General features: G+C 35.2%; 1 protein-coding gene across 3 annotated transcripts in view; it reads left to right on the top strand.

The window, feature by feature from the left end:
- MEMO1 (mediator of cell motility 1) overlaps positions 1–15933 on the top strand; it is a 116894-nt gene that overhangs the window by 84925 nt on the left and 16036 nt on the right. For 2 of the 3 annotated variants that reach the window (XM_082745271.1, XM_082745272.1), the window contains one exon: positions 10897–11039. The exons of the other annotated variant lie outside the window; for it this stretch is intronic. In XM_082745271.1, coding sequence (XP_082601397.1) covers positions 10897–11039 — 143 coding nt within the window. The remainder of the gene's footprint in view (positions 1–10896; positions 11040–15933) is intronic. 3 annotated transcript variants of the gene reach the window in all.

Here is a 15933-nt window from a genome sequence, read left to right as displayed (position 1 = left end):
GCAGTTCAGGGCAGCAAGAAAACAAAACTAGAAACTTTCAGACATCTTACTATGTGGGATTGGAATTGGCACAGTGTTACTTGGGTCACATTTTCTTCATCCAAGCAAATTGCAAGGCCACGTTCAAGGGGAGGGAAAAAGAGATTCTACTTTTTTTTTTTTTTTAAGATTTTATTTATTTATCAGAGAGAGAGAGGGAGAGAGAGCGAGCACAGGCAGGCAGAATGGCAGGCAGAGGCAGAGGGAGAAGCAGACTCCCTGCCAAGCAAGGAGCCCGATGTAGGACTCGATCCCAGGATGCTGGGATCATGACCTGAGCCAAAGGCAGCTGCTTAACCAACTGAGCCACCCAGGCGTCCCAAAGAGATTCTACTTTTGATGGGAGGGGTGACCTGGGCATTCAGAAGTGGGACGAATTTTCGGGGATTATACTTAAAGACAGCTTGCTACAGTACCACTGTAGTTAAATAACTCTTTTGGTGATTGCCTGCATATGTCCCCCTTCCTTGATTGTTCCCTAATCTGTTCCCTGCCTGAGGACAGCTAGTCTTCACTGTACTTTCAGTGCCCAACACAGGACCTGGTACACAAAAGGATTCTCATAATTAATTGTTAAATGGAGTAATAATGATCTTCCCATTATTAAATATTAAATATTTTTCCTAAAATGAGTTCAAATGTTCTTATTAACTCTGTTTCATATTATAAAGCTATTTCCATGTCATTTTTACTCCTATTTATTGAGTACGCATAGAACTTTCTAGAATATGTCTATATAATACTTTTATCAGTTGACTATTTAATTTTCTAACTTTTCTTTCATTTTTTTCACTATAGTCATTACAGATTTTTAAATTAAATACCTAAGGTAGTCTTTATAATTCTCTGTGTTATCTTAAATAGATTTAAAAAATAATATTCATTAGCACTTTTAAAAGAAATAATGAGTAGTATAAAGGTGAAAACATGAAATGATCCATAATCTCCTTGCTTAGTTAACCCTATTGTCATTAAAAAAATACTTGTACAGTGCTGTACATGGCTTGAAAATGTAAACAGCATCAAGAAGTATAAAATGGAGACTTAAAGCCTCTCTGCCACTGTTCATTTGATAGTAAACCAGTGTTCACTTATCAGTGTTCATTTGATAGTAAAAATTGTTATGTGTATACTAACATATATATGTATGCATTTGTATTATGTGTGAGATTTATATATACACATACTTCTTTGTGTAGATTAAAATATGTAAATAAGAGATCATATCTTGCATACTTATTCTGATCCTGTTTTCCATATATTATCTTTAACTATTGAAATGCATAATTTTGCATTGCTTGTAATTGTATTGAGAGAATTAAGTTAGGATATGTAGAAACCGTCTATCTTGAAAAAAAAAATCTGGTTAACTCTGAATATTAATAGCACTGGATTAATAGCATTTTATACTTCTTTTTTCTTGTTTAGTTACCTTTAACATCCCCCCACGTGTTCTCTCTCTGTATCATTCCCATTCCTGTTTACTGTTTGTTTACAGTTTAAAATTTTAATGAATTGTTTTGGGTAATTTATATGCAGTAAAATGTACTCTCTTTTTTTAAGACTTTTTTTTTTTTTTAAAGATTTTATTTATTTATTTGACAGGTAGAGATCACAAGTAGGCAGAGAGAGAGGGAGGGAAGCAGGGTCCCTGCTGAGCAGAGAGCCCTATGAGGGGCTTGCTCCCAGTACCCTGGGATCATGACCTGAGCCGAAGGCAGAGGCTTTAACCCACTGAGCCACCCAGGTGCCCCAAAATGGACTCTTTAAGGCATAGGAATTCTATGAGTATTGACAAATTCAGAGTTGTATATATTCATCAAGTCTAGATATAAAACAATTCCTTTCCCTCAGCTTCACTACTTTTTCTTCAGAAAAATGTGCAGAGTAAATAAGATGCTTTAGTATCTTTGAAAGTGTTTCATTGAGAAATACGGCACTACAAAACTGTTCCTGTTCACTATGAAAGTATCATCATTATCTTCTTGGCCATTTAATACTTTTTGTTACTGCTAATAATTTGGAACTTAGACAACTTCAAAGTACTGTACAGTGTATTTAGATATGTTCCATCTTCTGCTTTATGTTCTAGCCAATCTTACAAATTCAGTGTGGTTAGGATTTGATCAGTCTTGGAGTACTTAGACTATTATTTAAAAAGAGCAACTTGGTTTTATGCAGTTTACCCAGATTGATAAGCTGCAGTCTTGTAATTCTTATGTTTACCCATATTGATTGTATGTTTGACTTCCCTGAGTGAGAACACCACTATAAGATGGCTTCGTATGGTATTAATTATTATTAACCGAACAGTTTTTCTCTGTTCTTAACATCTTGTGTTAGTATGGTACATTTGTTATAGTTGATGAAGAAGTGTTGTTACATTATTAATAACTAGGTCCATAGTTTAATTAGGGTTCCCTTTTGGTGTTACATAGTTTATGGGTTTTATCAAATGTCTGAAGTATTTGTTATCTACCATTATAGTACCATACAGAATCATTTCACTGTCCTAAGAAATCCCCTGTACTTTTCCTGTTCATCCTTTCCCTCTTCATTCTCCCAACCATTCCCTGATACTCACTTCCCTTTTCTACTCGCTCCATGGTATACAATAATATAGTTTCTGGAAAGTCATTTAATTGGAATCATACAGTATGCAGCGTTTTCAGGTTGGCTTCTTTAACTTAATAATATACTTTCAAGGTTTTTTCATGCCTTTTTTTTGGCTTGATAGCTTATTTCTCTTTATTGCTGAGGAATATTCTGTTTTATAGATGTATCACAGTTTATCCATTCACCTATTAAAGGATTATTGATATAGTTGGATTAATATCTCTCATATTTGTTACTGCTTTCTACTTATTACCCTTGTTCTTTATTTCTATTTTGTTTTCTGTTATTCTGCCTTTGTGGTTTTAATTGAGCATTTTATATGATCCCATTTTTTTCCTCTCAACATATCAATTATATTATTTTTAAAAAATATTTATTTATTTATTTGACAGATAGAGATCACAAGTAGGCAGAGAGGCAGGCAGTGAGAGAGAGAGAGAAGCAAACAGGCTCCCTGCTGAGCAGAGAGCCAGATGTGGGTCTTGATCCCAGGACCCCAGGACCATGACCCAAGCTGAAGGCAGAGGCTTTAACCCACTGAGCCACTCAGGCGCCCCTATTCTACTACTTTTTAAAAAACCTTTTATAGTGGTTAAATGGGTAGCAATCTGAGCAGATGGTGGGAGACTTTGGAAGGTTAGAGTCTGTAGAACTTGGTAAATGTTTCTGTGTGGGAGATTATCATGATTTTAAGGGCATGCAGAAGTGAAAGGCCTAATATGCCATTATCAGAGATGGTAAGGCCAGAAATAGGGCATGGAAATGTTGACTTGTTCCTAATAAAATATCAGAGTTTATTATTTTGACAGCAAGCTTAACCAGTTTATAAGGTTATTTTGCTTCAGATGGTTGAGTGGTACCTGAAATATGCCCATCCTGTATAAACCTTTTTTATCAGTATTCTTACTCAAATGAAAATTAAGAAAGCTATCTAACCTTTAAAATTCATTTTGATAATCTGATTAGATTCACTTAACAGATGAAGCAGTGGAGACTTAAAATGACTTAAATCTTAACCTTAGTTGTCACTGACAGCTACCTTGCCTCCTCCTTTCCCTTCTCTCTTCCTCCTTCCCTAGTTCTTTGGTTCTGCCTAATATTTTCTGAATCTTTTTAGTTTGTTCTTTCTTATAGTGAATTAGAGTATTCTATACAAAGTCTTTATGCTTGTCTCTGTGGTCTGAAAGTGAGTTTGATCAGGAAGAAAAGATGAGAAATTATTTTATATAAGGCTCCTCTAAAACTCTGCTGTTACGATTCCTTTATGCCACTTGGCCTTTACCACATGTTTCAGGGGTTCTACCACCCGCCTTACACTTGAAGACTTGTTAGAAGGACTCACAGTTTATTCATGGTTATGGCTTACTGGAAGAGATAGGATACACAAGAAGACGCACAGGCAGAGTCTGGAGGAATCCAGGTGCAGACCTCCAGCATTCCCCCTCTCATAGGATGGGTCAGATAGAAGGTCACACAGGTGCAGTTTTTCTGGCCAGGAAAGCCTGCTTTAAGATTCAAAATCCAGGATTTTGATTGGGGGCTGATCATGTAGGGACTCTGCCTGCCTAAATAGCCTCAGCTACTGAAATTCTAGACTCTCAGAAGGAAAGTGGGTGTTTTCCATTATCATTTTGTTTACAATCCAGGCAAGCTGGTACCAGTGTCCCAAGTGGGTAAAACAGCCTTAATTAGCATAAGGAGGGAACATTGTAAAAGCCAAGGGCTAGTCTTTACAAGCAGCTCCTTCTAAAAATTGCTGCAACAGACCTGTTAGGTTAACTTCTCTGCAAGATTCCCTATCCTCTTTTCCTAATAGAAAGCCTGCCATAAGTTTCTGACTCAATGAAATGGCATTCTAACATTTCTTAAATCTTGGGTTTGTATTAGATCTTAAAATTTTCCCTTTCTTTCTAATTGTGGCCTCAGTCAATGTCCTTGGATATTAGAATGTAGATTTTCAGTGCTCTGTACCTTCAAGACTATTGGTGATATAGTGATATTATTTGTTTTTGGAGCAAGTGCTCCTCTCAGGGTTCTGGGATTTCAGTTCTTTTTAGTCTGTTACACATCTTGGATATATTAATTTTCTGCAGTACGGTTTAAGGTATAGGATAGAAAAAGAGCTAAAACTTAACTCTACATTACTAAAGTACTCATAAGAGCCTTGTAAGTAAAGTAAGTATTATTAACTCTGTTTTTACTGATGACCAGATTGAGGCTTAGGGTAGTTTTAGGTAACCTGCTGCAGGTAGCACAGCTTGCAAGGAGCAAGGATGGATTTATTTTTTCTTTTAACAGCTCTATTGTATGATTTATATCCTATAAAATTCACTCACATAAGAGTACAACTCAGCGATTCTTAGTAAATTTGTAGAGTTGTGCAATCATTCTCATCATCTAGTTTGAGAATATTTTCATTACACAAAAAAGAAGCCCTGTGTGTATTTGAGGGCAGTTGTGGCTCTGACTCTCAATCTCTTTTTTTTTTTTTTTTTAAGATTTTATTTTTTTGAGAAAGGGAGGGGGAGAGAGAGCGAGCATGAGCTGGGGGAGGGGCAGATGGAGAGGGAGATGCTGGCTCCCTGCTAAGCAGGGAGCCTGATGTGGGGCTCCATTCCAGGACCCTGGATCATGACCTGAGCCAAAAGCAGAAGCTTAATGGACTGAGCCACTCAGGTGCCCTTCCGACTCTGAATCTTAAGCAACCATTTATCTGCTTTCTGTCTCTATAGATTGTATTTTCTGGAAATTTCACATAAATGAAATCCTATGAAATGTTTTTTATATCTGTCCTTTTTTACTTAGCATACTGTTTTTGAGCTTCATCCGTGTTATGGTATATGTCAATAGTTCATTCCTTTTTATTGCCAAATAGTTATTACCTTATGTGAATATACTGTATTTTGTTTATCCATTCACCCGCTGATGGACATTTAGATCACTTCCATTTTTGGCTATTAGGAATAATGTTACAAAGATTCTTGTACAAGTCTTTATGTGTACAAATGTTTTCATTTCTCTTGAATTGATACTAGGAATGATGTGTCTGGTCACATGAATCTATGTTTTAACTTTCAGAAACTGCCAGACTGTTTTCTAAAGTGATGGCCCCATTTTATATTCCAGAAGCAATGTGTGAGGGTTCTGGTGTCTCCCATTCTGGCCAATACCTGTTACAGTCAGCCCTTCTGATAGATGTATATAGTGTAACCTCATTTGGTGTTAATTCTCATCTTCCCAGTGACTCATGATGTTGAGCAACTTTTCAGTGTGGTTTTTAGTCATTTGTATGTCTTGTCTTGTGAAATATCTGTTCATATATTTTGCCCCAGTTTAAATTAGATAATTTGTCTTCTTACTGAGTTGTAAGAGACTTTACATATTCTAGATACAGGTCATTTTGTTGTTGAAGAGCAAAAGTTTTTGATGAATTCATTTTATCTTTTATTTTTCTTTCTTTCTTGAGTGGATTTAACTTTTGATATCTTATTTAAAAAATCTTTGTCTAATTCAGGGTCACAGATGTTTTCTCTTTTTGAACAGGAATCAGCAAACTATAGTCTGCAGACCACATCTGGCCCACCACTTGTTATTGTAAATGTTTCATTAGGTTATAGCCATCCATACCCACTCATTTACATATCATCTGTGGCTGCTTTCTCTTTATAGTGACAGTTAAGTAGTTAGGGAGATTGTATGTCCCCCCAAACCTAAAATATTTACTTTATTATTTACTTTATGGACCCTTTAAAAAGATTTTTGCTAACCTCTGTTCCAGAAGAGTTATTATTTTAGCTCTTATAGTTATATCTGTTACTGAATTTGAGTTAATTCTTGTGTGTGGTATGAGGTAAAGGTCTAAGTTCACTTTTTTTAATATGGATATTCAGTTATTCCAGTACCATTTGTTGAAAACACTATCCTGTAAGTGATGGGTCATTTTCCTTTTGCTGCTTTTAAGATTTTCTCCTTGTCTTTGGTTTTCATTTCATCAGTTTCATTATAGTGTATCTAGATGGGGATCTCTTTGTGCTTATCCTCCTGTGGATTGTTGAGTCTCTTAGAACTGGAGATTAATGTTTTTCATGAAATTTGGAATGTTTTCAACCATTATTTCTTTTTTTAGTTATCATATATTTTTGTTTCAGGGGTGCAGGTCTGTGATTCATCAGTCTTATACAATTCACAGCACTCACCATAGCACGTACCCTCCCCAGTGTCCATCACCCAGTGACTCCATCCCTCCCACCCTCCTCCCCTCCAGCAACCCTCAGTTTGTGTCCTGAGATTGAGAGTGTTTTATGGTTTATCTCCCTCTGGTTTCATCTTGTTTCATTTTTCCCTCCCTTCCCCTATGATCCTCTGTCTAGTTTCTCACATTCCTTATATCACCAAAATCATATGATACTTGTCTTTCTCTGATTAACTTATTTCGCTTAGCAAATTACCCTCTAGTTCCATCTATGTTGTTGCAAATGGCAAAATTTCATTTTTTTTTTGATCAGCCATCCATTATTTCTTCTTATAGATTTCTGTACCTTTTTTTGGAACTCCCATTGTACGCATCCTAGTATGTTTGATGTTGTCTTCCAAGTGTCCAGTGCTCTGTTCATTTTTCTTCAGTCCCTTTTTTTCTCTCTACAAGTTGGATGATTTATCTTATCTTTAATTGCACAGATTCTTTTTGTAATATTTTTGGACCATCTAGCTAATTTCATTTGCTGTACTTTTTAACTCTAAAATTTCCATTTAGTTCTTTTTAATAGCTTGCATATCTTTGTTGATATTTACTATTATTTAGTCATTGCCATATTTTAACTTTTTAAAGCATAGTTTTCCTTGATTTTTTTTTAACACTATTTTTTTTTTTTAAGATTTTATTTATTTATTTATTTGACAGAGAGAGAGGTCACAGTAGACAGGCAGGCAGAGAGAGAGGAGGAAGCAGGCTCCCCACTGAGCAGAGAGCCCGATGCAGGACTCGATCCCAGGACCCTGAGATCATGACCTGAGCTGAAGGCAGCGGCTTAACCCACTGAGCCACCCAGGCGCCCTCCTTGTTTTTTTTTTTAACATACAATTATTTTGAAGTTTTTGCTAAATCTGGTCCCACATGGATACAGCTTCTATTGGCTACTTTTTTTTTCTTTTTCCCCTGAGAATGTTTTACACTTTCCTGTTTTTGTAGCTCATAATTTTTTCTTAAAACTGACTTCTAAAAATTTGTAATATAGCAACTTGATTCTGGTTTTATTAAAAATTTCTGCAGGTGGTAGTGGTGGTGGTAGTTGTTCCATTTGTTCATTCATTCATTCATTTACTTTTTTTTTTTTAAGTAACTTTGTTGCCATAATCTGCAGAATTGCTCTCTCCCAAAATTGTGGCTACTGATGTATCTTCTCAGCTTTTAAAAATTTCTTTAATTTGGCTTTCTAGAGTTTACCTCTATGTCTGCATTACGTAGTGCTTCAGTAGTGATTGGTTGGAGGTTGTGACGAACACTGTGAGCCAGTAAGGCTTTCATCCTCTGCTGGTGGATTGGGTATAGTTTGGGGAGCATATTCAAAATTTGGGCCATTGTCTAGCTTGCCTCCTTTCATTTCTGTTGGGTCTTCTCCGGTCGCCCTGAGTGTGTGTAGATTTCCAGTCAGCCTGGGATGTGTGATGTTGCTCTCAGGTCTCCACTTTCCCTTGGGTGTGCTCTCACCCTCCTGATTAGCTGGCATTTTGGGGGAGCTTGGAACCTTATGGGTTTCCCCAGCACATATGTGCTTGCTGCCTTCTAGTCAGAAAGAGTTATGTAGAGGACATCAATCATCTCCTCAGAATATGTGAATTTATTGGGTCCTTCTGTGGCTGTCTCCTTTGCAGAATTTCCATGTTAAATTTCTAGGTAGTCCTCAGGTTTGTGGCTTGCCTCCACTGGTTTTGTAATCTCAGGCTATGAGAGCTATAGGCTTTTCTGTTTTTTGCTGGATGTGTTTTCTGCTCCCTGCTCCAAATCAAAGTCAGCTTCCTTCAGCAAGTAAAGCTGCTGGCTTTCACAGCCAACCCCACTATGCTGGTGGAGTGGGGCAGGGGGATAGAGAATGCTCCGTAAGATGCCAGACTCCCACTGTTCTTCCTAAGAAGGTCACTTATGAAAATAATGAATAAACTATTCTTGTTGTGTTTTTTGTTTTTGGTTAATTTCTAGAGCACAAAATGTTTTGTTTTGTTTTGTTTTTTTGACAATTTTATAATTATTTTTTGAGGGTGAGATTTTGTACACCTTCACTGGGGAAGTCCAGCCTGACAACTTGAATTCTAAAATCTAGGAATATTACATTTCAAAGCCAAATGCTCTTTTTTCTAATTCATACTTTGTGGAAATACAGAACCAGAAGTAGGTTTTTTTTTTTTTAAAGAAATGACAAGGAGGTTGATGGATAGATCTTGATTCAAAGCTTAGATTTCTAAGTAGTATGAGCTTTTTACCTCGGTATAGATAGATTTACAGGCTGAGGCTGAGGGTAAGGGAATGCTTGTGGCTCTGTAGAATAGTAGACATGTATTATTTCTTTAGGGTGAGCCACCAGTTGTTGACAAAGTATTTTCCAGTAGTGTTTCTCACTTTGTAGCAACTTTAGAAAATAGACATTGTAATTATGATCATTTTACAGATAAGAAAATACATTTTTAAGTATTTAGTAATTTACCCACCCTCTCAACTTTTATTATGTGATAGAGATGGTACGTGAACCGATTTCCTCTGACTTCTTTTTTATATTCTTATGTAACTGCATCCCTACCATGTCATAATTACTTACATATTCCTTGATGATCGTAGTTTATTTATTTATATAGATAGTACTTGAAGTTAGAACAAGTCATAGCAGTCTTCTTGAATTTTTACTAGAGCCCAGATTCTTGCCTTTTGATTGGTAATCACTCTTAACTTATTGAAGAGCCCCTGTTCATTCATGCAGTTGTTCAGCAAACTGGTAAAAGAGTCAGAGAAGGAGATATTCCATGGCAGCTTCCTCTGCCAGCTTCCTCTTTTTTTCTTACTCCATAGATGCAGATTCTGCCCAAGAAGCCCCTGCATTGCAGAGGGACTGGAGATCTGTATGATCTGTTTATTTCGCAATTGACAAGGGTAAGGGGGTCTTTCTGGGGGAGGTGCTTGGGTGCCCTGGCTGTAGCTTTATGAAGCTAGGCTAACACTTATTTGGGAATAAACTTAAATTTAGTATTTTTAAAAACCTTTTTATGAATTCTGTTTGTCCTACATCAGTTAAGTGTCAGATTAACATATTAAAAAGCATTTATTATAATGGTGATTTTTTTTTTTTTTTAAAGTCCTGTTCAGCACAAGTCAGACAAAAATGACTCACGCTTCTAAAATTCCAATCTGGGATCATTTAGAATATAAATAGTATTGAATATATGTAAGTAAAATTTCACTGCAATGAAAATTTTAAAAGGTTTTGGATGAACGTCTATTTCTATAGCCCATGATAGTTATTCTTTATTAATCTGCTCTGTTCCTTTTCCATAAATCTGTCAATCTGTAGAGTGAAAAAGGGACTTGTGGAAATGTCATAAACATTGTGGGTGGGTTTGGTGTCTTTTTCTTGCTGCTAGAAATTAATACCTACTTCCTTGAATTCTATGTCCACCCAAGATGCCAGTGAAATTTGAGTGGTATCGTCAGGCTGTCCTGTATCTGTGTATTAGTGTAGGTTTAAGGTGCAGTTGGTGTATCTTATGGGAGCCAAGATTAAGTTTGTAGGTCTCACTTGGCAGGTTTATAAAGTACCAGCAGTGGTGGTATTTGTAACAGGATAAGATTAAAATATTGAGGAAGAGTTTAATGCTCTTTTAAAATTGTGGAAGGATTAGGCAGATGATTGTAGCTTTGAAGGGTAGTAGAGAAGACTTGTCTTGGTGATGGTCTGATGGGGTTATTTTTATATTGGAGGACATTATTATACCTGCTAGTAAAATAGCTTTGTTTACCTAAAGAAGTATTGTACATTTCTGTAATTTAAATAGATATTTTTAGTATTCTGTATCTCTCTTATTTTTAAGTGGTCTTCTTTAAACATTTCAATTATAGATTAAAAAATTCAACAGTATGTGTCTTATCCTTACCCTTTTTAATCAATGTTCCACTTTTTAGTGCCAGCACATTGGAAAACTACTTATATTCTTATACTTCTTAAATGACTTTTTTTTTTTTTTTCTGTTTTCTTTAAGCCATAAGGATGAGTTTACCATTATTCCTGTACTGGTTGGAGCTCTGAGTGAGTCAAAAGAACAGGAATTCGGAAAACTCTTCAGTAAATATCTAGCGGATCCTAGTAATCTCTTTGTGGTTTCTTCTGATTTCTGCCATTGGGGTAAGTTCTAGATTTTAACATATCATGGTAGATAATATATACTTGTGGTTAATGGTATCTTTTCACTCTAAGCTTGGATTTTCAGTTTCTTACCACTTCCCTTGGAAAGTTTTACTTTTAGCTGCAACGGTTTAAAAGTGAATAAAAAAGTCTTTTAAAAAGGATCAGATTATGATAGATTATGGATACATTTCCAAAGGCGACTGGTATAATTGGATTCACACTGTGAGGGCATCCTTGCTTAGCCACTTATATTAGTGGGAGTTAAGTAAGATCTTTTAACCCTATTTCCAAGTTGAGTTGTGTGGTAGATTCTTTGAAGTTAGTTTTTTCGTAGATAAAACACATTTCTTCTTTAGAAGGTAAAAGAGCACTGTGTGCTATGCCAGTCCTTTTCCACATTTCCTTTTCTGTAATTAGTGTTTTTTTTTCTTTCTACTTTTCCTTTGGTGCTTAATTTTTGCCATCAGTTTAGAGCTACCCTCCAAGATTGTAACATGTGGGCTATTAGCATTGTGGTCTTCATTGGTAATGGTTTATAAGGGTGAGGACTCTTAGGTGATTTTTTTATTTTGTGAATAAAAAGAGAAAGGAAACTTCACAGTGAACTGATGATAAAGAAAGACATTTGTGAATGCTTCTTTGAGTAAATTTTATATTTTGATTCTTTGAATACAGTTTACTCTCCCTTATCCATGACTGTTCTAGAATATTTTTGAATCCTGTTCCTTTTAGGACATTTCTCATTGGCTGGAGGATGCCAATACCTGTTCATCTTTCAGTTATTTCTTTGATTATAGAGAAAATGTAAGGCACAAGATTATAAATTTTAAGATAAGAGTACTATAATGGTCAGGAAAACATCCTCAATGAGATATAGGGACCCCTGGCTTTTATGTGTCTTAAGCATGGATTACCAAAGTTGACTCAATATTTATCTATTGTGCTTAGGCTGGTATTTTCTCTTCCACTGCTCTGTGAATGGTGTTGAGACCATCTTAAGAGAGCCATCCTCCTTTATAGATAAGTATTTTGGTTTAAGGCACTAATTTCTCATCTGAGGCTGATTATCTTATGAAGGGACATTTGGAAATGCCTGGAGACATTTTTGGTCATTACAGTGGGGTGGGGGTTGGAAGTGGGAATGCTTTAGGCTTCTACTTGGTGGAGTCCAGAAAAGCTGCTAAATAAACATCCTCTAGTACACAGGACAGCCCTCTTCATCAAAGAATTATCCTGCCCAAAATATCTAGTGCTGAGGTTGGGAAGTCCTGGTTTAGGATATACAGGTAGCTATGTGACCTTGCCAAACTCCCTGAGGGTTCTCAGGGTTCTTTAAGAATCAATTCTATTGGCTAGTTGGTTTATTACCTTTGGCAGAAGTTATTTTTTATGGATTATAAGTATATTACTTAGATGTGAGGACTAGGTAGATTCTTGGAAATTCTGATATTTAGTCATAGTTGATCTTAAAAACTAAGAAGTATCATTGTTGAAAAAAGGATATTTTTCTTAGTATTGTGAACTTATGTTGGTAATAAAGCATATATCCATATGTTTTAGAATTAAAAATTCTTGAAGCATGTGTCTCCTCCCTCTTCACTTTTAAGGCTCTTATGAATCACTTTAAATTACTTTTATATTTAAATAATTAGTTCCTCTGATATTGTTCTTTAGAATCTGGGTTCTCCCTCAAGATGGGGTATCATGTACAATCACAGCATAAATCACACAAAAATCTGTAGATGCTTTAAAATCGTTCTTGTCTGTTGAGTCATTTTTTTTTTTTTGCTTCATGAATGAATTCTAAAGCAAATTAAGCCCTAATCCAAGTACTGTATTTAAGTGCAATATTGAGAGAGAAAGATGAATTTTGTTTTGTGTTCTACCTAGGTTCTTGGAAAGTTATTTAGGCCTTTCGATCTCCTGTGCTGTAGAAAAATTTGGCATTTAAATTATAAGCTAGGATTTCCTGGTGACAATTACAAATAAGAACTCAAAATTTCCAGAGGCTGGTAGGTGTTAGTTAAGAGAATTGTCCAGAGCCTAAAACATTTTTTATTTACATTTGGTGGTTAAGTAATAGAACTTTTCCAGGTGTTTATTTTTTTAGTATCACTCTCACTAACAATACTCATTAGGTGCTTGCTTTGCACTTATGAAAAGCACTGTACTGATTCTTGTTAGGAAATTCGATGAAGATCTGGGGATAAGTGGAAGGTGTTGCATGGATACTATTCCAAGATTGGTAGTTTCCCTTTACAATAGCAATAATAACCATCATTCTTGTAAAGTAAGATTCATTTCCTATTTTATATGCCTAACTGAAGTAATATGAATTTTTGACTAGTTACAGGTTAAAATAAAATGTCTTAGAAATTTTTGTATTTTTCAAGTTTAATGCTCTGGTGGCATTGGTCATCTTTTCTAAATTTTAATGAATGTTATACTCCCATTTCAAAAGTCAAACTTTTTCTTGTGAGGGTATTTCTTAATAGTCCTTCTTCTTCTTCTTCTTCTCCTCCTCCTCCTCCTCCTCCTCCTCCTCCTCCTCCTCCTCCTCCTTCTTCTTCTTCTTCTTCTTCTTCTTCTTCTTCTTCTATTACTTCTTCTTCTGCTGCTTCTTCTTCTTCTTCTTCATCTGCTTCTGCTGCTTCTGCTGTTTCTTCTTTTTTGGTAAAGATACTGTATAGATTGATTTTACCATATCAAAGTAATGATAACACTGCATTCTAAATCATTTCACAGGAAGAATTCAGTTACTCAGATACTCAGAGATCTTAAAAATTTCATTGAGTTGAGCTGTCAACACCCTTTACATTTCTAAATAGCTGATTTTTGGAGAAAAATCACTTACTTGATTATGGTACCGTTGACAGATTACTCAGATGCCTACAGTGGAATTTGTTTTGTTGAATAACAGAGTACTAGCAGTGACAACATTTTTCATTTCTAGTCATTATTTCTATTATGTCCGGGTTCTGTTAAAAATAAGGCAGGAGATTTGGTGATGGAGACAGTGATTGGAAGGGTTTTGCCTGGTTACTTATTAACCAGTGTCCATTACACGAATGACTTTTTTTTTAAGTGTACTTTGCTTTAAAGATTTTCATCTTTCAGATCCCATTTAAATTTTATGTGGACTTGAAAAAGACATTAGAGAGAGAAAAAGTAGAAAGATTAAAATACTCCCAAATTTTCTTTTTGGGTTGGGAAAGCTGAGGGAGAATGGGTACCTAGATTCTATTATGCCCCTTCTTTCTGTCCCTTCATTTGAATACCCCACCCTAACAGAAAAAAAAAAACCTTCACCACTTCAATTCCTGTCTTTTATTTTATCACTAGTCTAATCCACATGAAAATTCATTAGTCAGCCCAGTAGGGTGATGTTTCCTAGTAACACTTCATGAACTACCTCATTTTGCCCTTCCTGCTACTACCAGGGCTTGTGGTGTAAGTGAAGGACATTTGCTGCTAGTATTTGATTTTTACTGTGCTTAGGTAATGTTGTGTCCATACTTTTTCTGACCCAAGTTTCTTATCCTATAAGATGCCATCTTATAGGATGGACCTATTTTAGTTTTTCTAATTGTAGAATTTTCATTCTGTTTGCCTTTAATTTTTGCTCTTCTCCATATATATAATATAAAATATTAATGTTTGTACTTTCCTGATTTTGAAATTTTTATTTTCACATTTAGATCATTGACAGCTTTCATTAACATAATTTCTGATTAACTTCTAAGAGGTTTCTAAATGAAACTGCATCTAACAGAAATTGATTTTTTTAAAGTCGATTCATTCTACTTACTTTTCTTTTTATGGTGATTTTAACTGCAAATTGACTTCAGTAAATTTACTTGGTAAATGTTAGTGATAAATTATTTTATTAAATATGAATAAATTTTACTGCACTCAATTCAGCAGTTTTGGATTTTTACATAGGAACTTATATTTGTATAGGTTTATATAATTTCTTTTTTAATTTGTGTCACCTATCAAAAGTAGCATTCCCCAGAATATTTATGGATTTATCTTTATTCAGATTTCTAGTTTAATTTTCCATAACAAGTGATTATGCATGCCTGCTCTTTTTTCCTTTCTTTTGCTAGGTACTAGGGTGTTACTATTTTCTAAATAATTTCAATTGGTTTGAGTATAAGTTAGCTAATTCCTGAAATACATCTCATCCAAGCTTTCATATTTGTCTTCTCAAATTTTATACATACTAGTTACACATATTTAGGTTTTTGATCTTTTGAGGGAAGGCTGATACTTTTTTTTTCTTTTTACATTATAACTAAGATTTTAGAATGAAAGGACTATAGTTTTTCACGATTTCAATTATGAATGTCCTTAGTATGGAATGACCTAATAATCTATCTCATAGGTTGTTGTGAGGATTAACTAAAATAATTGAAAGTGCTTTAACATATAAACATAAAGTGATAAAGTGAATGTGTAACAGTACAATTTTTACTGGACATATGTCTGAAAGTCTGTTTTGTTCACTAATCTTTTTGGGGGCTTTAAAATAAACTTTCCAAGCTCGTTGTTTATTTCTGCAAACCAGTGTATAGCTTAATGTTGAGGTATTTGCTATATTTTGTTTTGTTTTGTTTTGAGGCACTTAAAAAGCAGTGTTGGTTCTTGTACCATTCATTGTTATGTTTGTCCTCATTAGTTGATTGTTGTGTGTTGAACAGACATCCCTGGAGCTTACTCTCCACACTCTGTGAATCCACTCATTAATCACCAGTCACCTTTGGAGATAGGAAAATTACTTACCTGTATTTCTTTTTCTCAGAAAGCGTGCTCTGGAATGGATTCACAAATGAGCTACCCTCCTTCCCTCAAAGAGTAAGGTTTCTGCTTTACAGGATTTTTTTTTCTT

The sequence above is a fragment of the Mustela nivalis genome (assembly GCF_964662115.1).
Source record: "Mustela nivalis genome assembly, chromosome: 8".
NCBI lineage: Eukaryota > Metazoa > Chordata > Mammalia > Carnivora > Mustelidae > Mustela > Mustela nivalis.
The sequence above is the reverse complement of the archived record's forward strand: the minus strand, read 5'-3'. Positions and strand labels throughout refer to the sequence as shown.